At 40.9% G+C, this 23,817-nt stretch overlaps 1 protein-coding gene across 8 annotated transcripts in view; it reads left to right on the top strand.

Annotated features, from left to right (window-relative positions):
• Positions 1 to 23,817, top strand: part of akap9 (A kinase (PRKA) anchor protein 9) — a 78,933-nt gene that overhangs the window by 5,613 nt on the left and 49,503 nt on the right. For 3 of the 8 annotated variants that reach the window (XM_057827293.1, XM_057827298.1, XM_057827300.1), the window contains exons 1-13: positions 428 to 795; positions 869 to 1,108; positions 1,541 to 1,585; positions 1,913 to 1,978; positions 4,556 to 4,699; positions 4,783 to 4,938; positions 7,712 to 7,909; positions 9,823 to 12,291; positions 15,150 to 15,243; positions 15,498 to 15,696; positions 18,035 to 18,086; positions 18,528 to 18,827; positions 23,256 to 23,510. In XM_057827293.1, coding sequence (XP_057683276.1) covers positions 730 to 795; positions 869 to 1,108; positions 1,541 to 1,585; positions 1,913 to 1,978; positions 4,556 to 4,699; positions 4,783 to 4,938; positions 7,712 to 7,909; positions 9,823 to 12,291; positions 15,150 to 15,243; positions 15,498 to 15,696; positions 18,035 to 18,086; positions 18,528 to 18,827; positions 23,256 to 23,510 — 4,284 coding nt within the window. In that variant the 5' untranslated portion in view covers positions 428 to 729. Of the gene's footprint in view, positions 1 to 427; positions 796 to 868; positions 1,109 to 1,540; positions 1,586 to 1,912; positions 1,979 to 4,555; positions 4,700 to 4,782; positions 4,939 to 7,711; positions 7,910 to 9,822; positions 12,292 to 15,149; positions 15,244 to 15,497; positions 15,697 to 18,034; positions 18,087 to 18,527; positions 18,828 to 23,255; positions 23,511 to 23,817 lie in introns of those variants that run through there. The other 5 variants (XM_057827296.1, XM_057827301.1, XM_057827295.1 and 2 more) reach the window with 4 other exon arrangements.

Below are 23,817 nucleotides of genomic sequence, written 5' to 3'. Positions count from 1 at the left end.
AACTGCTTTCATTGTTTGCTGCGTGTTTATCAACAAAATGCTGCTTTCAATTGTGTAAATGTGTACAAGCTGCTTATGTTGCTACACTTACGTACTTCGCGCTAGCCCAGATGGAGGCGCTCCTCCACAGACTACACACTTTCACCCTCGAAGCTGCCAATTAGGACAGTCAGCACAAAAGAGAATGGAGGGATCAGGTCAACCCAACAACTTTTTCCTGCCTGGGGTGGTCATATAGTATTAGACAGTTATCTTTGTGGTGCATATTCTATTCATGTTTTTATGGATTTTGACCTGTGTTGCCTGGTCATCCTCTGTTATGGCTGTGATATGGCAATTTTTGAGGATTACTGTGTGAAAACCTTTATCCCACTGTTCACTCGTTTGGGTCAAAGGTACCATTATCCAAATTTGGCTCCTGTGTTTTGAGGATTAGGTACACCTTGGTTTAAGCGAGCTAATTCAGTTAATTGAATGTCTTACATGTCGACTCAACATTAAATGCGTCTACCAGCGATGGACAGAACATTTCATCAAATTGAAGCTGTATTTGGCAAGTAAGAAGTTTTGAATTTAATAGAGTAAAATAGTACTCATTTGGAACGAGGAGAACGATTGTCATTAGGTTTCAATGGAGGTTTAAACTGATCGTTGACATGGTTTGAAGTGTAATCCTTTAGTCGGGATTAGTACCTGCTGGCAGAGCAAAAGGCATGCATTGCATGTTATATGGATGCTCCCAACACGGTCGATGACATGTTTCGCTTGACTATACCCAAACTGTGCAGACAAAGAGTAAGTTGACTAACAAAAAAAAACCTCAATTGTTGTGTTTTTTGTTTTTAAACTTGTCAACATTTTTCCGCAGCTGGCCGAGTACCGGCAACGGAAAGCTCACGCGGATTCCCAGAGAAAGAAGAAGAAGAAAAAGAAGTCTGAGGAGGAATCGCAGGGAAGTGCGGAGCCGGATCGCTTGGCGGAACGGGATGACGACGCAGTCGGAGGCCAACACGGAACGCGGGAGTCACCGACTGTATCCGAGCTGAGCTTTGCCAAGACGTTGCGCAGCGGGGAGACTGTCAAGCATGATCAGACCTACACCATAGAGGTACGCGCTAAATATTTTCTAGGGCCCGATTAAAGAACATATTCTAGATTGTTGGGAAAAAAGGACAAAAACAAAGAGAAAATGACATTTTGTTGCATTCGCATTTATTAACAGCGAAGATTTTCACTTGGTGTCAACATTGTTATTACACGTTCTGTCCCAAACCCTCAGGTACTTCGTATTCCCACAAAAGCAGTGGTTGCCGTGGAAACGGATGTTCTTTCGGCCTTTTAGTGCTTTTCAAGCGCATACTTAAGACCAATTTGATTTTATAATATGCGCATTCAAGCATGTTTTAGTTTTCCCCTTTTTTATCAGTGTTGGGTCATTAGCATCAAGCTATTAATTTCACGACACATCAAACTAATAATTCCACCACATTAAAATTAAAGAAATACAACATATAATGGATATAATCTTTTTGTGTTACAGCCTGAAAGTGAAGTGTCAACAACAGCAGAAGATTATTCCTCTGAGGTAAGATATTATCTATTGGGGTTGTCAAAAGGGATGTAATATTGCCTTCAAATGATCATATTTAGATGTTTTAACTAAACTCAAACTAATTTTATGCAAGAAGTTACTATACAAATCAAAATATGAAATTCTGGTTATTATACATACCATACCAGATGAAATTTCATTGAGAATCCCTGTATTACTTTATTTTTCCAGTTTTGTGGCACCTTAGAGATGAACATACGTACTTTCATCCGGTTTTCAAATAAATGAGACTTGTCAATGTTCGGAAATTTAATCCTCATCTCGGTGATTCTACTCTTTGGCTAACGCGTTGTGAATTAGCAGGTTAACGGCTGCCGTGAGATGATGACCAATCTCATGACGTCCTCCTCCGGGGATTTTTTTTGGGTACGGTAATCCGATCAAGCGGCTCTGCTCACGGGCCCTGATGGCTGAAGCCGCTGCCTGCCTCTGTTGATTGTCCATTCCCTTAACATGAGGGGTGTGCCATCGAAGGCACCCCACGATTCGATTCGATTACGATTCAGGGTGCTACGATTCAATTGTTGAATGATCTTCACGGAATTAACGATGATCACGATTTTTTATTTTGACCCCCCCCCCACCTTTCAGGATTTCTTTTTTCTTACTTTGTGGCTACATCATACGTTTAAGAAAGGTATATTTGCCAGTATTCATTAATTAAAGCAGCCAAACCAATTTATGTCCATTACGTTTTATTTGCAATCACCTAATGATCCAGCAGGAACAATGGAAACATGCCTATACAACACAAAGTAGACCTTAAGCTGCTCTTTTTCACAAGGAGCTGCAAAAACATTAGCTGTTTCAAAGATGGTACTTATTTCTCTCAACAATACTATAAAATTTACACTGGTGGAATGAATTTCATGTTCATTCTGGAAACAAAACAAAGTGCCTTTAGACTTCTTTGAACCAATATGCTTTGTATTTACAGATTTCTGTACTATTTCGCATGTTTGTAGTGTTACCGCTGCACTTAATCCTGATTTTACACGTTCTGCATATTGAGTTACCTTTGTACAACACCAAACAACGTACAAATGGACATGGAAATACACGTTAGCAAATTCGCTAATTAGCACAGTGCTTGGCGCTAACTAATAACATCTCAAAAACAACAACTGTAAAGGTTAAACCAGACATGTCCAAAGTCTGGCCCGGGGGCCAAATGCGGCCCGTGGTCAAATTTCATCCGGCCCCCAGCCTCTGTCATGAAATCAATAACGTCTGGACTGCACACACACTTAATAAATTGGTCAGCAGACTGCTACCAGCATATGAGGTAGCTTACACACTAAATGCTGCTCCTCATTTACCCACTAAATGCCGCTCCTCATTTACCCACTAAAAAGCAACATTAAGCGACATTACTCCGTGTGACCTTTTACTCCCAATTTTCTTAAATGGCAACAATCAACAAAAAAAAAGAAAGTTGAGTGTGACGGCCGACGCCTCAAGGATAGGTGGAAATTGGACTATTTCTTCACTAAAATACGCAACAACTGTGTATGCCTCATTTGCAAAGAGACAGTCACTGTTTTTAAAGAGTTCAATGTATGGCGATTTTACCCAACAAGACACGCTGACATGTATGACAAGATTACAGGGAAGATACGTAGCGAGAAATTGAAGCAACTTGAAGCTAGGGTCGAAAGAGGACGCCAGTTGCGAGATTGTTGAAATTATTAATTAAAAAAATAATAATAACAAAGCAAATGTGACACACATAATGGCTCGCTAAAATTTTCTTAAATATATTGTACAACATAAAGGACGTCAGCCAAGGTCAGCCCCCCACATGTTTACCACACCAAATCTGCCCCCCTTTGCAAAAAGTTTGGGTTAAACAGTACATGAGGATTCGTGTACCCACCTCTTATAGCTGCACTCGGGACTTAGCAACACATGAGGGCAGGGGTCACCAAACTTTTTCCTGTGAGGGCCGCATAACTTTTCCCTTCTCCGATGAGGGGCCGGGGTCAGTTTGTAACAGAAAAGGTGTGACGATTGCAGAAGTGCCTAAATGTAAACATTTATTGTTTTTCAGAAAGCCACAATTAAATAACCCTTTCTGGATTCTTCACGGAACAAAAGTAAATAAAATAAAAATAATAATAAATATAATATAATAATAAAAACACTATTAATTAAATAGATAATAACCAAATAACCCTCTCTGGTTTCTTCACAGAAAAAAGCCAGGAATAAATAACAGTATTGAAAAAAAAAAATAAAAAATAAAAAATAAAATAATTATTGTTCAGGGGGCCGGACCAAATGTGGAGGCGGGCCGTATCTGGCCCGCTGGCCGTAGTTTGGGGACCCCTGCACAAGGGACATTTTCCAATTAAGACTTGAACCTACTGCTGGAGAATTGAAAGGCAAGGAGCAGCGAACTTTCTCTCTCTTCCCCTTTCGCTCTAAAAAAATAACTTGCGCAGAGAAGAGGACCCAAAGCGCGACTGCCCAGTTCTTGCCTGTCTCATACACAAATTTATTTTCGAGTCTTTTGTACAGGAGTAAATCTCTCGCTCAGTAAGTTCCGCTGCAGCCATCCTCACCTTGTGCTTCCCTTAGGGTGTCCGGACGGCAGACGTCTTGAATTTCGAAAATCTTCATTTTTGAACATTATGAATCGTAATCGAATCGTTACGTGTCGAATCTCGATGAATCTAATAATCGATGTATTGGCACACCGCTACTTAACATGTTCACATTTCCCTGCAGCTTGGCTTCACGTTAATGACTCACTAACATGTTTCTACTCTTCATTAAAACAAAACATTCTTTGGTGGTGATTGGAAGCCTGAAGGTCACAGTGACTTTCTTCTTTTTCAATGCCGCCTGGCTTGGGTGTTGACTAAAGGGCCCTCCCGCCTCTTTCACGTACACCTGTGGAAAAGCTACTCACGCTCTAATAGCTCATATTTACTTGTGAAGGAGGAGGCAGAACGAGAGGAGATGAAGAGGGGAAAGATGCAGGATATCGAGGAGGCGCTTGTCGCCAAAACCCGAGCAGTGGAGGAACTGAGTCAAGAGCTCGAAGATATACGGGCCGCATTTGGAACGGAAGGTGTGCAGAAGGTAAATATCTATTCAGTTGGTTGCATAAGATAATCAGATAAAGATCTCACTGTTCAACCCCATTCATCATATTTTGCACTCAGCTGCAGGACTTTGAGGCAGCGCTGAAGCAAAGGGACGGCATCATCACACAGCTCACTGCCAATCTCCAACAAGCTCGTGAGGAGAAAGATGAAATCATGAAGGAGTTCCTGGCGTTGACTGAGCAAAGCCAAAAACTACAGATTCAGTTCCAGCAGGTCAGAGGCATATTCATTTTCTATCCCACTACTCAATACAGTACAAAGTACCATAACTGAAATTCACATATTTTATGATGACAATGTCTTTTACAGCTAAGGATGCAACATTACTCGGTTTTATATTGAACCGTTCGATACGCCCTCTCTGATTCAATATGCGAAAACATTCGATCCAATTGAAAAAGCTCCCAAAATGTATTTTCTGAACTTTTTTTGTGGTCTCTCTCGCTATAATGTCCAGTGCATCTTTGCCGTGTAAATAAAGCTATGAGAAGGCTCCTCCCCGCTAGCATCCCCTTCACCACTCCTCCCCTAAACTGCCTTAAATGCGGGAGCCGTGGCGCACTGGGACCATTGCTCGTGAGTAATCACAGAAGCTTAACGAAGCTTGTCCGTTTCACCGTCGCACCTATCCGTTGTGTGGCAGCATTTTGGGTTAGTGATACGCTGGCCCCATTCGTACATATCATTTGCTCCAAAAAACGTATAAATATGTTCTATTTTTAATTGCTTCAGTGTCCCAAAAACGTATTTATACGTCTTTTGCGTGTTTTTTTTTTTTCCAAGAGGCATCTATAGGATCTGATCTATCTAAAAAATAATGCATAAAGGTCAAAACCCATTTTAAAGCAATAAAACTGGCCACTGGAGGTCCGTAGCGCATTTGGTAAGAACTCATCTCGGGCCAAGAAAGGAAGTGAAGAAAAATAGTCAGGAAACGGAAGTTGGAGGGATTTTGTGAAGACGCGTGAGAATTTGAGGAAAATGTGGAGAATGATCGGGGGTGAAAAAAGGCAAATGACACTGGAGGAATGTTTTGAAAAGAAAACCAAAGCATCGTCAAAGAAGGATTAAAAAAAATCCATCTTGATGAGACATACGGTGACGTCCACAACAGCGTCAGGTTCCACACGCGTTCTGCGGCGCTCACGTTGCGTTACTACCTAGCTTGAGGTTGAAACCAATGATGAAGATGATGAAAAAAGTGAGACCGATCTTGATCCGGACTCATAAGATTAGCCACGGGAGCAGCCGAGAGCCTTCCCAGTTGTTATGTGCGCAAATAGTTCAACAGTTCAATCGTTTAGTTATGTGTAAATAAATAGTTACTTTGCGATCAAAAGCTCTATTTGTCTTATCTTTTATCTTATTTTGTAAAAGGAAAACATTTTTCAGATGTTTGGGATGTACGTAACTAAAGCAAAAAATAGCTCTGTATAAGTCAAAGTTATGTTTGAAATGTATGCTTTCACAAAAAGCTCAATTTTATCTGTTTTTTCATCAGAAATTGGAAAATTGCTCAAACTAAGCTTTTTTCTAATGCTGATTTCTAAAGAATGGAAAAAGATATGAACAAACATTTTTCTGCTGAAAGAAGAGAGTCTAATCTTTCTTTTGGTGGGTTCCGTGTTTATATAGCAATAGAACAGAATTTTCTGTGGGCCTTGCAAAATCAGTCAAAATAAGATAAAGATAAATCTCCGTCCCAGTCTCAGGTCTTGTGCAGATACCAACAGGTTTTCTTCCAGAATGTTCCTGTATTTGGCTGCATCCATCTTCCCGTCAATTTTAACCATCTTCCCTGTCCCTGCTGAAGAAAAGCAGGCCCAAACCATGATGCTGCCACCACCATGTTTAACAGTGGGGATGGTGAGTTCAGGGTGATGAGCTGTGTTGCTTTTACGCCAAACATATCGTTTTGCGTTGTGGCCAAAAAGTTCAATTTTGGTTTCATCTGACCAGAGCACCTTCTTCCACATGTTTGGTGTGTCTCCCAGGTGGCTTGTGGCAAACTTTAAACGAGACTTTTTATGGATATCTTTGAGAAATGGCTTTCTTCTTGCCACTCTTCCATAAAGGCCAGATTTGTGCAGTGTACGACTGATTGTTGTCCTATGGACAGACTCTCCCACCTCAGCTGTAGATCTCTGCAGTTCATCCAGAGTGATCATGGGCCTCTTGGCTGCATCTCTGATCAGTTTTCTCCTTGTCTGAGAAGAAAGTTTGGAAGGATGGCCGGGTCTTGGTAGATTTACAGTGGTCTGATGCTCCTTCCATTTCAATATGATGGCTTGCACAGTGCTCCTTGAGATGTTTAAAGCTTGGGAAATCTTTTTGTATCCAAATCCGGCTTTAAACTTCTCCACAACAGTATCTCGGACCTGCCTGGTGTGTTCCTTGGTTTTCATAATGCTCTCTGCACTTTAAACAGAACCCTGAGACTATCACAGAGCAGGTGCATTTATACGGAGACTTGATTACACACAGGTGGATTCTATTTATCATCATCGGTCGTTTAGGACAACATTGGATCATTCACAGATCCTCACTGAACTTCTGGAGTGAGTTTGCTGCACTGAAAGTAAAGGGGCCGAATAATATTGCACGCCCCACTTTTCAGTTTTTTATTTGTTAAAAAAGTTTAAATTATCCAATAAATGTTGTTCCACTTCACGATTGTGTCCCACTTGTTGTTGATTCTTGACAAAAAAATTAAATTTCATATCTTTATGTTTGAAGCCTGAAATGTGGCGAAAGGTTGCAAGATTCAAGGGGGCCGAATACTTTTGCAAGGCACTGTATGTATATATATATATATATATATATGTATGTATTATACTTTTATTATATTGTTATTTTTACTTGTAAGGAAAAAAAAAACACTTAAAAAGAAAAAAAAAAAACTTGTATTTTGTGTTTCAGAGCATTAAATGTATTGAATCGATTTGAAAATCGTAACTTAACCGTAAATTTGCATCCCTAATTACAGCTGCAGGCCGGTGAGACCCTTCGGAACACCAGCCACACCAGCACGGCTGCTGACCTTCTTCAGGCCAGGCAGCAGCTGGCGCAATATCAGCTACAGCTGGAAGAGGTCAAAATGGAAGCTGGAAAGAACCAGGTGAAGAGCGACCAGCAACAAGAACTAATTGGTCAGCTCCAGCGCAAAATAGGCGACATGGAGTTGGTGAGTTCTGTGTCTTGTGTTCCTACTAATAATGTTAATTATTTAGTGCTATGGTGGCTATATAAAAACAAAAATGAGTGTTGATGAGTGAGATGTCTTTTTTTCTTTTCAAAACAGCAAAATGTTAACTGATATTGAAACTATCCTCATTCAAGTCATAGACTTCACTATCCGTTGACGGGAAATGGGGCTCAGGGCTGTTCCGTAGTGGGCCTAAAAAACTTAAAATTAAAATATTTTCAAAGCCGCTAGCAACCTCAAATCAAAACAGTCCTCTTCCTTTGGCATGTACTATATGAGTCTCATGAGCAGCGGCATAAAAAAATTCAGTGTTCCCTAATAAAATCCAGATTAGTTAATTTTTATATAAGTATAGTAAAACTTAAAATGGCTAAAAATTCTCTGATTTTACGCTAGATGCACAAAAATGACCAAATGCAGAGATGGTCACCAATATTATTAGGATCAATAGCAATATTTAACATATCATATAAGTTTTTGCCCGAAATAGCGAATTATTATTATTAGATTTTTTTTTAATTTAGTGCAATTTTGACATTTTTTGTTTTTCACAGCTAATACAGTGATACCTCAGCTCACAAACGCTTAAGCTCACGAACTTTTCGCCTCAAGAACATTAAATTCGCGAGCATATAGTCTCTGCTGACGAACTACTTTTCGGCGGACGAACCAAACCACGCGGTCGAACAGCGCCACGAGAAGCTGACGCACGCTCACGGTGTCCCAGTTCGTCCCCTCCCTTTCGTTGAGTGCGGACGTGGTTTGTGTTTGATAGACATTTTGGACCATATTGAGTGTACTTTTGGGACCACAAAACACCCCACCACAGGCTAGTGTTAAGCCTAAGAAGACATTAAAGAAAATAAGGTATATTTTTGTGTAGTTTTAAGGCTTATTTAGCATTTTTAGATTATAATGTGTATGGATGCAGAAATGTCAAAATTACTAATTTTTTTGCCCCCCCCCCCCCCCCCCCCCAAAAAAAAACAAAAAAAAACAGGCAGTTGGCCGAAAATTCCCAGATTATTTGAATGTAGAGTTACTCTATTGTCTATGGATACAAAATCCAACATGGTGGCCATCACAAAACAAAGACCTTTTTAAGTTGAAAATTCTTGTAAATAAATGCGTAAATCACGGAATTTCAATAGATATGAACGTAAACCAGTCTAGATTCTTGATTAAAAGCAATAAACCGGGCAGTATCGTTCATTTTACGTAAATATTTCAAGCTAACGCTAATTTTTTCCATTCATGTTTTACACGTTTCAAAGTGCATGCATGGTGCTATCTTATATAATAATTACCTTGAAACCTCGACCAAATAACGCTCAAGGAACTCCAGCCTGCTTGTATGCAATAAAACTTTCGTCCTCTTTCCGGCGTTCGAATGCAGCGTGTGTTTTAGTTTATCACAGCTCTGCCTGCCTGCGTCGGCCTCCTTCCGGAAGGTGTGGCGCAATGTCTGTGGGAGCTGTCTTGTCAACTGATAGTGGAGCCCATGTTCAAGAAAATCCACATTATCATCTTTTGAGTACTGCGCAGGAAACTTGTTTATAACATGCAGTAAGACTATGCTTTTAAGAGACTGTTAAGGTGCTGTTTTACTGAGGTATAGATGTCAAACTTACTTAGCAGCTAACTTTTAGAGAAGCATGTGTTAACAAGTTTTACAATTATTTTTCCTGATGGGAGAGCGGATTCAATCTTTAATACTTGGGCTCTACACTTGAGACTGTTTACGTGCCTCCGTAGGTCTAGAGTCCAAACGGGCTTTTTAATGCCTGCTTGTGAACAAAGTTGATTTCAGTTACAGCTCGTTGAGGAATTACTAGGTAGGTAATGAATGGTCAGTGTTGCTTTGTTTGTCTAATACCCGACTATTATTGTAGTCAGGGAGAAGATCAGAGGAGTCATTCACACAAAAGCTAAATGAGAAGGATTTTCTCATTGCCGAGAAAGAAAAGGTCATCATCAATCAAGATCAGTCTCTTGCCGAACTGAGAACAGCTGAAGAAAGTCTCGCCACCATGCTGAAAGAGAAAAATTTGCTGCTATCCGAACAGACGGCTTCCTTGAATCTGTTCCGTGAGGAAATCGCCATTTTGGGACGGTCGGCGAACGACATTCAAGCATCAGTTGAGAAGGACCTGATCATAGCAGAGCAAGAGAGAGTCATTTCTGAACGGGATTGTTCCCTTAGCCGGCTTGAGCAGGAGCTGGAGTCATCTCGGCAAAGCCTGCGTGGCCTCCAACAGCGAGTGTCCGCGAAGGAATCGGAGCTTGAAAAATGCCTGGAGGACTTGCAGAACACTAAGTGTGATTTAGAAAGCAGTAAAGGCGAAATGGAGAGTTGTAAATCGCACCTGGAGAAAGTGCAAGGTGACCTACAAAGCTGTCAAATTGAGCTCAACAGTTCCCGGCAGAGAGAGAAAACGTCCTCAGATGAGATTAAGCAGCTGATGGGAACGGTGGAGGATCTGCAAAAGCGCTGTCACCGGGACAGCCTTTCAGAGGGTGACATTGTCCAAAGAATGCAACAGGAAACTGCCCAGAAGCTGGACCTTCTCAGGGCTGAGCTGGACGAGATGTATGGCCAGCAGATTGTCCACATGAAGCAGGAGCTCAACCTGCAGAACACGGCACGTATGGAGCAAGCAACCGCAGAGCATCAAGCAGAGATGGAGCGACAGCTCCATGAGGCGAAGCTTCTAAAAGAGCAAAACTTAACTGTCAAGGAAACACTCAATGTTAAGATTCAAGAGCTTCAAGCGGCATTAGCACAATCCGCAAATGAATTCAACAGAGAAAAGTTCAATCTCCAGGCCGAGTTACAGAACCTCCGCGGCGATCTCCGTTCCGCTAAGGAAAAAGCCGAGTTAGCTTCCAACAGTCTCATTTCGCAGGAGAGCCAACAAGATGAGATGCAGCGCCTTCTGGTGACTGTTGAAGACCTACAACGCCAGCTGGCTGCTGCTGGGGAGGCGGCGCTGGAAGCCGAGACCCAGCACGAGTCTGAGACTACCAACTACAAGATTAAACTGGAGATGCTGGAACGAGAGAAGGACGCCGTGCTGGACCGAATGGCTGAGTCGCAGGAAGCTGAGCTGGAAAGACTGCGAACGCATTTGCTGTTCAGCCACGAGGAGGAGCTTACCCACCTCCGGCAAGAGCTCCGTAGAGAGAGCTTCCTCAATGCTGAAAATCTTCTCAACGAAGCTTCCGTCAAACACCAAAAATCTCTGGATGATTTGCGTCGTGCCAATGAAGACCAATTGCATTTGTTACAAAGGGAGAAAGTTACATTTTCCAATGAGCGAGAAGAACTCTTGCAACAGATCAATGGCTTGAAGGAAGATCTCAAGATGGCTTTGCACAACTCCAGATCAGATGAGCTTGTGCGGCAGCTGCAGGAGCTTCAGGTTGAACTGGAAGATTTACGGAAGACCGGAGAGCAACGAGTCAGGCTGGAGAATGAAAACGAAACGTTGCTGAAGAACGTTGAGGTTCTAGAAGAGAAAGAGCGCAAATGGAAGGGACAGCAGCAAGAAAATGATTCAAAAATGTTGGAAATGGAAAAGGTCGTGTCTCAGTTAAGAGAAGAGATCGAAAAGCAGCGAACAACATTCTCCTTTGCTGAGAAAAATTTCGATGTCAACTACCAGGAGCTGAAAGAGGAATACTCCTGCCTTATAGATGCAAAGACACAACTGGAAGAAAGGACGCTGAAGGAGGCGCTTGAATTTCAGGCCAAAATCGCTGGCCTCCAGTCACAAATAGGAGAGTTGGAGGGTGAAAATGTCAAAAGGTCTGCCGAGGCTGTAGAAAAAGCCTCAGAACTTACGGAGAAGCTTCACGTTACACTGCTCGAGAAGGAAAGCCTCACGGCAAAACTTTCTCAAGTCACTGAGGAACTGGTGGTTGCGGAGAACAAAACAGGTCAGCTAAGTGAAGAGCTGGAAGAGGTTAAAAGAATGAGAGGAGAGGACCATCATGATCAGATTCGCTCACTCCGAGGAGAGGTCGAATCTCTTCAGACTCTCTTGAAGGCCGCGGAAGCTGAAAGAGACAGCATCCGGCGAACCCTTGAGCGACCCGTCGAAGGACGAGCCTCTCCACAGAAGCCCGTCACAGCCTCAGCGGGCTCCAACCGGCGTAAGAGGCGTCAGAGGTTGAAGCAGGAGCGCAGAGTGAGCGGCGGCGGCGGCCCCTTAGAGGCTGCCAGGCAAAGGGAGGAGGAGGAAGAGGAGGAGGAAGACGAAAGCAGAGCTACAAGTGCCGCAGAATCAGAGATGCAGACAGAGAGTCAGGTTCGCGGCGATGAAACTGACGGCTGCCAGGGAGACAGCACCATCAAACAGGTAGATATGCATTCACCGCATCAGCTTTTTTCTCTGCCCTTCACTCGCATCCAGATTTATTATCATCCACTCAATGTCGTTGCGTACGTAGAAATAAACTTGACGCTTAACTAAAGAAGGCACTTGAACACTGCAACGACTCTCTAGTTGCAAAAAGATGTTTTTGCACAGAGTTACGCAACAGGCTGTTTTCATGTTTGTGCGGCTCATTAGTGCGACTGTTGCTATCGGAGGGAAAAGAACAATTTGTACACGTGTACATGAACAGTTTTATCCTTGAAAACAAGACAGAATAGAGCAAAAGTGCACGTGTGCATGCACAGACAACGGAGACTAACTTCCAACGCAGGCTAAACTTAGCACCTCCTCGACATAAAAGCTTGTCCCTCTAGTAAATGTGATTCACGGCTGATTCCTGCTGACAACGTGAGCGGAATCATTTTTACGTTGTGCTCCGTATGACGAGAAGGGAGTCAAATGGAAGGCAATCGCAGGGTCAATCGGTCTGAACGTTAACAAAAAACTTGTCGGAAAATTGCTCGGGTTATCTTTTAGATCTGCGAAACATGACTTTAATAGTAAAGGAGGATTTTTCATATTTGGCTTGATTCTTAGTTTGTGTACCCTGCTTAAAATGTGTTGTACCAATTGAAATCAATTGTGATATGTGCAGAGGTGGGTACTAACGCTTTACATGTACTCTGTTACATTTACTTGAGTAACATTTTGAGAAAAATGTGCTTCTAAAAGTAGTTTTCCTAAGCTATACTTTTTACTTACACTTGAGTAGATTTGTGAAGAAAAAACCCTACTCTTACTCCGCTACTTTGAGCTACAATAGCCGTTACATTTTCTCCTCGTTATTCTACATATTAGATTTATTTCTAGTTTTATTTTTTTGCCAGCGATGCCAAGAGTAGCTCAACCAATTTTACCAATGAGACGTCGCAACAATAATCACATGACTCCATTCTCCCAACCAGATGCAAGCTTGCCGTTCTATGTTAACACCAGCCTGTTTAATCATGTGGTGTCTTGAAAGCACCATAAAAAATGAAGTATTTGACATCGAACGCTGCCCTCAGCATGACTCAAAAGCACCGATTTATTTGGCATCGATTGACCATGGGAAATTGGAGATATGATCCTTTTAATTTCATAATAGTAAATTTAAAGGAACTATTCACTATTCAAACCAGGAACGATTTTCTCCACCAGAGGGCACTCATGGTCTTTGGACGAAAAATGTTTCATTTATGTATTTTTTTCCCCTCTATCGTCAGAATATTTTTTTGGGGTATTTCTTTGGCTTAATGTGGTTATGTAATGGGTTATTGTACAATATAATTTTAACAATACAGTGATCCCTCGCTACTTCTCGCTTTAAACAAATCAGAAAAAGAAAAAAAACACAGTTAAGCTTTCCCGAGCCGATCGTGAAGTCTCACTCTCCCTCCCTCCCTCTCCCTCCCTCCCTCTCCCTGCTCTTTATTGTTAAGGCAATGAACTGGAGTTGCTTATTAAAGTTAACGATGATTGAGAGACGTCTTCTGTTTGATCTTGCCACAGATCCCTGGAAGCCTCATTATCAAAGCGCCACATGCGTCAGTCATCGTTTAGCTTGTTAAATAGTTGCTATGGCAACTCATTGTGTGAAAGTGAGGAGATGGAGCTGAGTGGACTGACTCAATGAAGCATTTCGTAAAGACAAGCATTTTTGTACTTGTTTAAAAAAAACTTGGTGGGACAGTAACATGTTTAAAACTTATAAATATGACATTTGAAGTGCTTAAAAGCCATTTATTAAAATATACATATACATAAGTTTTTTTTAAATTTACTTTGGAGGACAAAAGTAAAAAAAAAAACTTGTCTAATATGTATCGCTTTCAAATGCTAAATCCGAGTAAATACATTGAACACACACAAAAACAGATTTTTTTTGTTTGGGCGGGGGGGGGGGGGGGTGTTGCTGCTTCGCGGTTTTTCAAATATTGCCGCCGGTTCTGGTCCCCATTAACTGCGAAAAACAATGGATCACGGTAGTTTATACAGATAACGTTTGTGCTCAGAAAAAAAAAAATCACACAAAAATGAATGTAGTTACAATGTTACTTATTACTTGAGTATTATTTTCACCAAATTTTTGGCTACTCTGCCCACCTCTGGAAATGTGCGACCTAGAGATGCATCTCAATCAATTTGAACATTGCAAGAAACTAAATTTATTTCAGTATTGGAAAAATGTAAATCAGCAACAACATCGGGTCATGTAACAAAGCCACCTTTGAAATGATCAAACACGAGCGACCTCAAAGGCAGCAGAATGATTAAAATGGATAAATGCTCAACCAGGACAAATTATCACTAATGCATAACTCAAGCTAAGTGGAGGCTTGCTTTTTGTTTACCGCCCAGTAATTGGCTTGTTCCTGCACTCTGTCATTGAAGCAGGATTTGTCGCATTACGACTGCTATTGATTCATCACCAGAGATGAGCAAAATTTAATAATTGAATTATTGGAAACCCACGCTGGTCACTGGGGATACTGACTAAGTCCTGCCGCAAAATAGCGGGTAAACGATAATTCAAGGGCTCCAAAAAATGTTTCTGCGTATATTGGTCATTTAAGGTATGTGTCAAACTCAAGGTCTGGGAGTCAGATTGGGCCCCCCCATAGTATTTTATGTGGCCTACTGAAGCAAGTCATGTTTGGTGTCTGTTAATCTGGTTTCAAATTGGACATTTTTTAACATGAATTTAGGTTTCACATGAAACATGATTCGCGGAATTTGAGTTCAGAGTTTTTTTTTCTTCTCGGGATGCTACAGGTATAATTAATTTCCAATGTTTTCAGGGCGAGTGCAAGCTACAGATGGAGGTGCAACGCATAAGCTTGACTGAGCTGCTGCAGGAGGAGACAGACTGCCGGAAAGATACTGGTGACCAAGGTCAGCTAATGTTGTGGTTGCATAATAAAGCCATTTGTTCTATTTTTTTTTTTTTACACAAGAAATATCTCAATAACATACAGTGAGTGAAGCCCTGTTTGGCATGGAGATAAGGGAAAATCTGCAATAATTATTTCAGTAGTTTTTCATTTTCCTACTTTTATCTGTATCGTTAATGCTAAAATCTGTGGCGGAAATGTGATACCGTCCATAAAAAATGGATGGAATACTGAATTGAATCTTCTGTCGGTTAGATATAGACAAGCTCCAAATGCTAAAGGCAGAGGCTTTGGAAAAGCAGGGTCACCTGGAGGAGAGTCATCGGATTGAGATGGAGCGTCTCAGGGCTCAATACATGAAAAGCAACGCCGAGACAGAGGAGCGCTGCGCCGCTGAACTCGCAATGCTACGGCGGCAAGTGCAGGAGCTAACGGACTCGCGGGCAACTGACAGGTGAAAATGCAGCAGTTGAACTTGTGCTGTTCCAATTCAAATGAATTGGGTGTCTATTGCCCTCAATTGCAGTTCTTAAGTGAACAATGTTTGCATTTTTTTTAAATTGCTTTTCTTCAACTTAAACCCTTCAATCACTTTTTTAACAATTTTGAATATCTAAAATAAAAAAAAAATTTAAAAAAAAGAATTAGAATGAATGCCCTTTAAAGCATTGATTTTATTTTCACTTATTTGAACATTTTTGCTCTGTTTTACTAGCAGCTCTAAAGTGGCTGATAATTCAAAATGTACAATATTTATGAATCTCAAATTTAACTATCACATAAATCATTGAATCCTTAAAGCAGCACTAGGTAACTTTTCAACTTTTATAAAATATTTTCATAACATTTGCGATAATATGTCGACTGACAACTAGTTGAATGACACCTCTTTTCAGGGTTTCCCCTGCATAAAAAAGATTATGACGCACCGCCACACCAAAATAAAAACCGCCACGCCTTGCAAATGAGATGTTTTTTTGTTTTTAACTCAGTTTCAAACTAGCGGCAGCCTAGTGTGAAGGGTTCACCGGCGACCTATTCATTGTGTATTGTAATGTCCGTAACTGAGCGTGGCCCCCTTAAGAGACGATTGGACTGGGGAGCTGTGACGTAGGGGGAAGCGAGTTGGAAGAATAGGAGAACGGGCAAGATTGCCAGAGATGACGGTTGCATGTTGCGGCAGCCCGCTGTTATTTCGTGATTGTTTTTCTTTATTATTGTTGCCATAATAAAGTGGGTAAGCCAATACCGACTCCCTCTCCTTCTTTCCCCCATCCGGGACACTACAGTATTTTGGATCAGACTTTTCGCCAAAAGTGAGCGATGGACAACCGTCTTAGACAGAACGGCAAGTTTGAATGAATTTGCGCCGAGAGGCGGGGCCCAAACTAGAGCCTAGCTCTATTTTCAGAGCACCGCCGCACCAACGGCAACAACGCATCTAAAAGCAGTGGGGCATGCGTACTTATATCTGTGCTATCAGGCTGTTTTTGCGGACGGATATACGCAATTCCGGCTGACGAAACCTTGATAAATGCGTTTTTTTTTTTTCCAAGTTGCGCGAGCTCTGGGACACTCGAAAAATGACTCTCATACCTCTACTTGCTAAGCTAAATGGTACCTTGATGTGCGTTTGTGTGGAAATGTAGTTCACGAGCAACAACAAAAAAAATATTCACTTACTCACCGAAACTAGTAAAACTCTTTACATGGCTTTTAGAATTACCCCCTACTCCTTTTAATGGTTCTGTTAACAGAAGGGCCATTATTGTTGTGGTAATGTAGTACGTCTTAGGGCCAAATAAAAGGAAAGAGAAGGACTACGAGATGTAAGTTGTACTATTGCTACAAAGGATAAAAGTCATATTATTACGTAGGGTAACGTAGCTGTAATCAGTTACGCATTTTACGTACATGCACCGTAGCTGAGGGGCTACGACATTAGCCTGGCTAATGGAATATTTGGAATAGATCTTTGTTATGGTTCTTCTTGGGGGAAAAAAAGTGGGAAAAAAATTGTCATTTGTCATGATATGATGCAATTTCGCCATGGCACGACATGGTGAGGCTGTCCGACTCCAATACAGCCCACCACCACAGCTTCAAAAAATCATTGGGGCAACCCTGTTTTTATATCTTGAGGGGGTCTGTATCGCCTTCACCGGCACAAATTACACACAAAAAGAACTACAAATGTGCTGACTGCTTTACGGCTTACGTCACTTCCCCCTTTACCCATTCATTATAAAGAGGGAAGTTGATGCGAACGCTTTTGCGAGACTTCTGTAAAGATGGCAGAGCAACAAAAAAGACAAAAAGTATTGTCTGAGGAAGAAGAAAAGGAAGGGTTCCAGGATATACAGAATAAAATTTGGCCCGGCTTTCACTCGCTACTGTGACAAGTGCAGCGCTGACAAGTTCTAGTGGTGTGGGCGGGTTAGCCACATAAACACAGTTGCTAACCGCCATATGCTATTGTTTATACACAATTGGATTCATTACTTAATTACTATTCATCCTTCACACAGCCGGTTGAAACAGAAATGTCGCTTAATCCATCTGCAGGCAACAGAGAGATTGATTTTTGATTGATTGATGATTTCACGACACTGGTCCTGATGGGAAACGCAGTCTTCTTAAGGCAAAACACCACAGCTTTAGTCCACCGGCGTCGCTAAAATCGACCAAACCTGAAAAGTTACCAAGTGTTGCTATAAAATGAGCTGCTATGCAATTTTTTGCCACATCCAAGGAAGCAAACCTTAATATCAATTCACCTTTTTTTTTTCTAGTGGCCTACAGTCTAGCCAAGAGCAAAGCGAGGAACATGAAGAGGAGCTAAAGGTTTGACTTCCTTAGTTTAAATCACCCTTGTCACATCATTATATCTTACGATGAAGCTGATTGGTGCTTGAGCGCTAAGAAAGCCTGACAGTCAAAGTGTATATGAGGAGAGGCGGCAGTAGCCTTTAGGGCTAAAAGTGCCCTAAATATCCCCCGCCGCTGCCCCTACACTACCACCCTTCCTTTTTGCTCTAGAGGCAGCAGGATGGACTGTCCTATATCGAATGATTAAAAGGGTGGGGAGTTACATAATCCGCCTGTATTGCGTGTATAGAGCATGGTCCATCCTCTTAGTTTGTCTCTCTCTTCCTATCCTCATAACTTTGAGAGTTCTAGTCTCATGTTAGAATTCATCACAAGACAAGGGAACAACGCGGTGTATTGATTCAAGAGCTGTAGGGTGGGTTTATTACATGTAAAAGTTCGTTCTCACTTCTTCAGGACCTTAGTGATGAGCAGCTGTCCCGGTGGGTGTCAGGCTCCCGCTCAGGGTTGAGCGCCAAGCTGCAGGCGCTGAGGAAGGCACTGTACAATGAGTATATCCAAGAAGTGGCCGCCCTCAAGGAGCAACACCGCACCGAGCTGAGCAGGCTGCGGCAGCAACTGGAGAGGGAGAGGACAGTAGAGCGACGGGATACCAACGGCCTTGACGGAGGAGCAGTTAGCTCCTCGGAGACAGCCGGTGTTGCTGGGCAAAGCGAATTGCGGAGGAAGCAGAGGGTGGAAGAGGAGGTCGCTAAGGTAGGGAATTTTTCGTTACTGTTGTTAGTGCAACTTTCTCTCCAAGTAGCTGTGTATATGGCTGAAAACACTCAGGTGTCTTGAAGTTCTGCTCTGAGACCGCCAAATTTCAAAATTGTCCTATATGGATGTGTGATACATCATTGGTAAGTTTAAAATCTCAATTTTCAGGGGAAGTAACATTTTGAACAGGAGGGTATTTTGAAAAAAATACATTTTTAAACCCCTAAAGTAAACCCCAACTCGAGGTGAGAGAATAATTAAAGACACCATGATTTTACCGAGGTATTATTGCATACTTGCCTTGTTTCGATCCAAAAACTCAGTGTAACAGGTAGAGGCGTGCGAAATTTCCGATTCTTAGATTATTCTCGATTTGGCCGTGGAAGATTCGAGAACAATTCACAAACATCCAAATTCCGATTATTGAATTATACCAGCTAAAAAGGAAATAAAACACAGTCAGCAGGGTCTTCAGGACGCAATGAGGAACGGACCGAGAGTAAATATCATGTTCAACTCTTGCTGCTAGATAAAAAAAACACAATAATACCTGACTGCGGCCGTCAGCCGCTACAAACAGCGCCCAATTGCTAGTTGCTACAAACATATGGCAACATACGGCAATGGTAGATATCACATATATCTAGAACTAGATGTGAAATGACAGACGACAGCCGTGTTAGATCATATACCAAGAACTAGATGCGAAATAACAGACTTTCCCGCGCTAGTAAACAGGCGCCGTCTTAAAGCAGTAGACTTCTCTAGAAGGCTCTGTTGTAGCGAACCTAATTACTTTTTATCTTAAAAAAAAAAAAAAAAACACCAAATCAGCAAAATCTTGACTTGAATCTATCTTTAAATGATGAAACAGTTTTAAAACTTTCACGTCGAAAGTAGACAGAAGGGAAATTATGGAATAAAGGGAGCAATTTAAACAACTTTAACGGTTGATTCACAACATTAAATTAATTGAATGTAGTTTAAAGCTGCCGATACAGAATGGGGACTTGAGTATTTCATTTACTGTTTTTAACGATTAACTTGATACTGAAATAGTAGTTTGCTTAGCCTGAGAGGATTTTTGAACAATTTTGGAACTAGTGTACAAAACTTTCGAGGGGGGGGGTGTTGTGGTGCATCAATAATCGATTAATAATCAAATCGGAGTAAAAAAACGTAATCGAATCGTTAGGTGCCCAAAGATTCCCACCTCTAGTAACAGGTCATGCTATGAATGGCAACAGCCAGCCTTTTGGGGGGATTTTATGGGTGAAACACGGTAATATAACAAGGGTCGCAATGCAGAAATCGCAGACATCAAGGAGTGGTCGAGATTTTCTTTTTCAAATATTTACCCTTTTAAACATTTTTTTCCAATTTTTCTTTGTTTGGATCGATTATTTATCATCTAAAATATTGGGGAAAATGCAACAGCAACAAAAAAAATACAATTAAGCGATAGTTCTGAGTTAGATATCCGTGACCTATTTACAGACACTATTTTTTTCTTTCTGACGTAATTTTAAATTATGCGAGTAATTATTTTGTAAAGTCCTTTTTGTTTTTGTTTTTTAAACCAGACATTAGACATCAATTAATGATTCTAAGCTAAAAATGATAGACATTTCAAATAATAATTATAATTACTTACCTTCTTTTTTTGGCTGGGCTGAAACAAAAGCGGTTGTGCGGTGACTGTAAACAGGGGTCTCCAGGGTAAAACGGACAAATTAAAAATAGTTCGAGGGCTTAATGCGCCATGAAACTGCTATGGCAGCATAAAGACATGTTGTTCTATCAAACACAACAGTTCTTTTGGCTTAAAATACTGCAGTTTTTTTAAAAGAGGGGTGCAAGAGCAGAAGCTGCTTTTTCAGCCTTGTCTGTGTTTTCCCACCATATACTACAACTGGAGTGGACAAACTTTTGTGTTCTTGGGCTATATATAGTTTCAAAAAGTCATTGCAGAAACTTTTACTAAGTTAACTCGGCTTGATTAAGTTAGGCTTCATCCAATTTGAACCAAAATGTACAAATTGTATGCAGCATCAAGCTGCAATATCAATCCTGATCTGTATTTCGCAAAAATTTACATTTTTATTTTATTGCAGCAGTGATGTAATGGTGACTACATGTGCCTCACAGTTCTGAGAATCGAGGTTACAAGGTTTTAATTTTTTTGCATGTGTATAGAATAATTTATATTACTTCTTGCTCTCAATTTAAATGAAACTGGACCTCCTTTGAGCAATAAGTATCCTCTTCACACATTCATTTTCCGGGTCTCAAAATATTCTTGACAATCATGCGCACGTGTTGTATTTATATTGAACATTATTGATTACAGTGGTACTACACATATAGTAGTTTACAGCATCATAATAATTCCTCCGGTTCTCCATTAAACGTCGTTGGCTTCACTTAAAACTATAAACTATTCGGGGTATAACAGTATATGGAAAAGGTGATACGTCGCGATACTTTGTAGCCCAAAAGCTTATCAATATATCGTTTTAAAAAGGTGTCACTGTTTAAAAAAAAAAAAAATAAAATAAAAAAGGTAACCAACAGTCTGGTACCAAAATCTCCCATCATAATAGTGTCTACATTACATTGGTATGAAAAAGTATCTGAACCTTTTGGAATTTCTCACATTTCTGCATAAAATCACCATCGAATATGGTCTGCTCTTTGTCAAAATCACTAGAAATCACAGATGTAAAAAAATCACTAAAAATCACAGATGTAAAAAAGTGTCTGCTTTATCTAAAATCACTCAAACATTTATAGGTTTTCATATTTAAATGAGGTTAGCATGCAAATGACAGAAGGGGGAAAAAATAAGTGAACCTTCTGCCTAAGTAAACTTAAAGAGCAATTGAAACCAATTTTTAACAAACAACTGATGAGTGGTTTAAAGCTGCCCTGCCCACTATAAAACACACACCTGCTAAGAATTGTCTTGTTGCGAAGCATTGTCTGATGTGCATCATGGCTCGGTCAAAAGGCCTGCGATCAAGGATTGTTGATTTGTATAAAGCTGGGAAAGGATACAAAACCATCTCAAAGTCTGGATGTTCATCAATCGACAGTAATAGAAGTTGTCTACAAATGGAGAGAGTTTGGCACTGTTGCTTCTCTCCCAAGGAGTGTCCCTCCACCAAAGATGACACCAAGAGTTCAGCGCAGAATACTCAGAGAGGACCCTAGAGTGTCTGCTAAAGACTTACAGAAATCACTGGCACAGTCCAATATCTCTGCACACATCAACTATATGTAAAACTATGGCCAAGAATGGTGTTCTTGGGAGGATTCCACGGAAGAAGCCACTGCTGTCTAAAAAAACATTGTTGCTCGTTTAATGTTCACAAAAAGGCACTTGTACACGCCACAGACGTTTTGGCAAAATATTTTGTGGACTGATGAAACCAAAGTTGAATTGTTTGGGAGTAACACACAACGTGTGGAGGAAAAAATGGAACAGGTCACCAACCACAACACCTTATCCCCACCGTGAAGCAAGGTGGAGGGAGCATCATGATTTGGGGCTGTTTTGCTTCCTCAGGGCCTGGACAACTTGCAACCATCAATGGAAGAATGAATTCAAAGGTTTATCAGGATGTTTTGCAGGTAAACCTGAGGTCGTCTGTCCAACAGTTGAAGCTAAAAAGAGGATGGATGCTGTAACAAGACAGTGATCCAAAACACAGAAGTAAATCAACTTCAGAAGGGTTTCAGAAGAAAAAAATACACGTTCTGGAGTGGCCAAGTCAAAGTCCAGACTTGAACCCCATTGAGATGCTGTGGCAAGGCCTAAAGACAGAGATTCACCAGACATCCCAGTAATTTGACTGAACTACAACAGTTTTGTAGATAAGAATGGGCCAAGATTAGTCCTGATCGATGTGCCAGGCTAATCTGCAGCTACAGAAAGCATCTGGTTGAAGTTATTGCGGCCACAAAATATTAAATGTGATGGTTCACTTACTTATTTTTCCCCTTTCTGTCATTGTTTGCATACTATGCTCATTAAAATACGAAAACATGTAAATGTTTGGGTGGTTTTAGTTAAAGCAGACTGTTTTTTTCATCTGTGTGATTTTGACAAAGATCAGATCACATTTGATGGTGATTTTATGCAGAAATGTGAACAATTCCAAAAGGATCAGATACTTTTCTTTATACCACTGTATATGAAAAACTTAAATATTTTCTTTTCTTTAGGAAACCTGTTTCTTTCTTTTGTGATAAGACAAGAGTCACACTTAGAATTTGAACAGTCTTGAATTTATTTTACCAGGGGCTTTGTATTTTTTAACGGTGTTGACGTCCAGGTAAATCATTTAAGCAGTCACTAATATGTTGCATTTGGCCAGTTTATTAAGAATAATAGATTTTTTGACATGGATGTGTTGTCTTCAGGCCATCGTCCAGATGTCGGTGGAGTACGCACAGCAGACAGAGTTGGCCCGCATCAACAAGCTCGCCTGCCAGACCAGCGCGGCCATGCAGACCCAGTCGGACGGTGAGGAGGACACACAAGAAAAAGCGTCGACCACGCTGAACTCCTGGTTAAAAGAGGAAAGGGAGTGCCTGGAGAAGGAGCTGCGGGATAGAAATGCTGAAATCCAGAAGCTCCGGGAGAAGTTGCGGCGAGCTGAATCGGGAGCAGAGAAGGTCTCTTTCGCTTTTGTCGGATATGTACATATGTGTATATACTGTATATTTTTATATACAGTGAAGAAAATACGTATTTGAACATCCTGCTATTTTGCTAGTTCTCCCATTAAGAAATCATGGTCTGAAATTTTCATGGTAGGTGCATGTTCACTGTGAGGTAGATAATCTAAAAAGAAAAATCCAGAAATCACAATGCATGATTTTATAACAATTTATTTGTGTGATACTGCTAGAAATAAGAATTTAAACACTTGTCTATCAGTTAGAAATCTGACCCTGAAAGACCTGTAAGTCCGCCTATTAA

Source organism: Corythoichthys intestinalis, chromosome 22 (assembly GCF_030265065.1).
Source record: "Corythoichthys intestinalis isolate RoL2023-P3 chromosome 22, ASM3026506v1, whole genome shotgun sequence".
NCBI classification, from domain to species: Eukaryota; Metazoa; Chordata; class Actinopteri; order Syngnathiformes; family Syngnathidae; genus Corythoichthys; species Corythoichthys intestinalis.
Note: the sequence above shows the minus strand (reverse complement) of the source record. Positions and strands in the feature narration are given on the sequence as shown.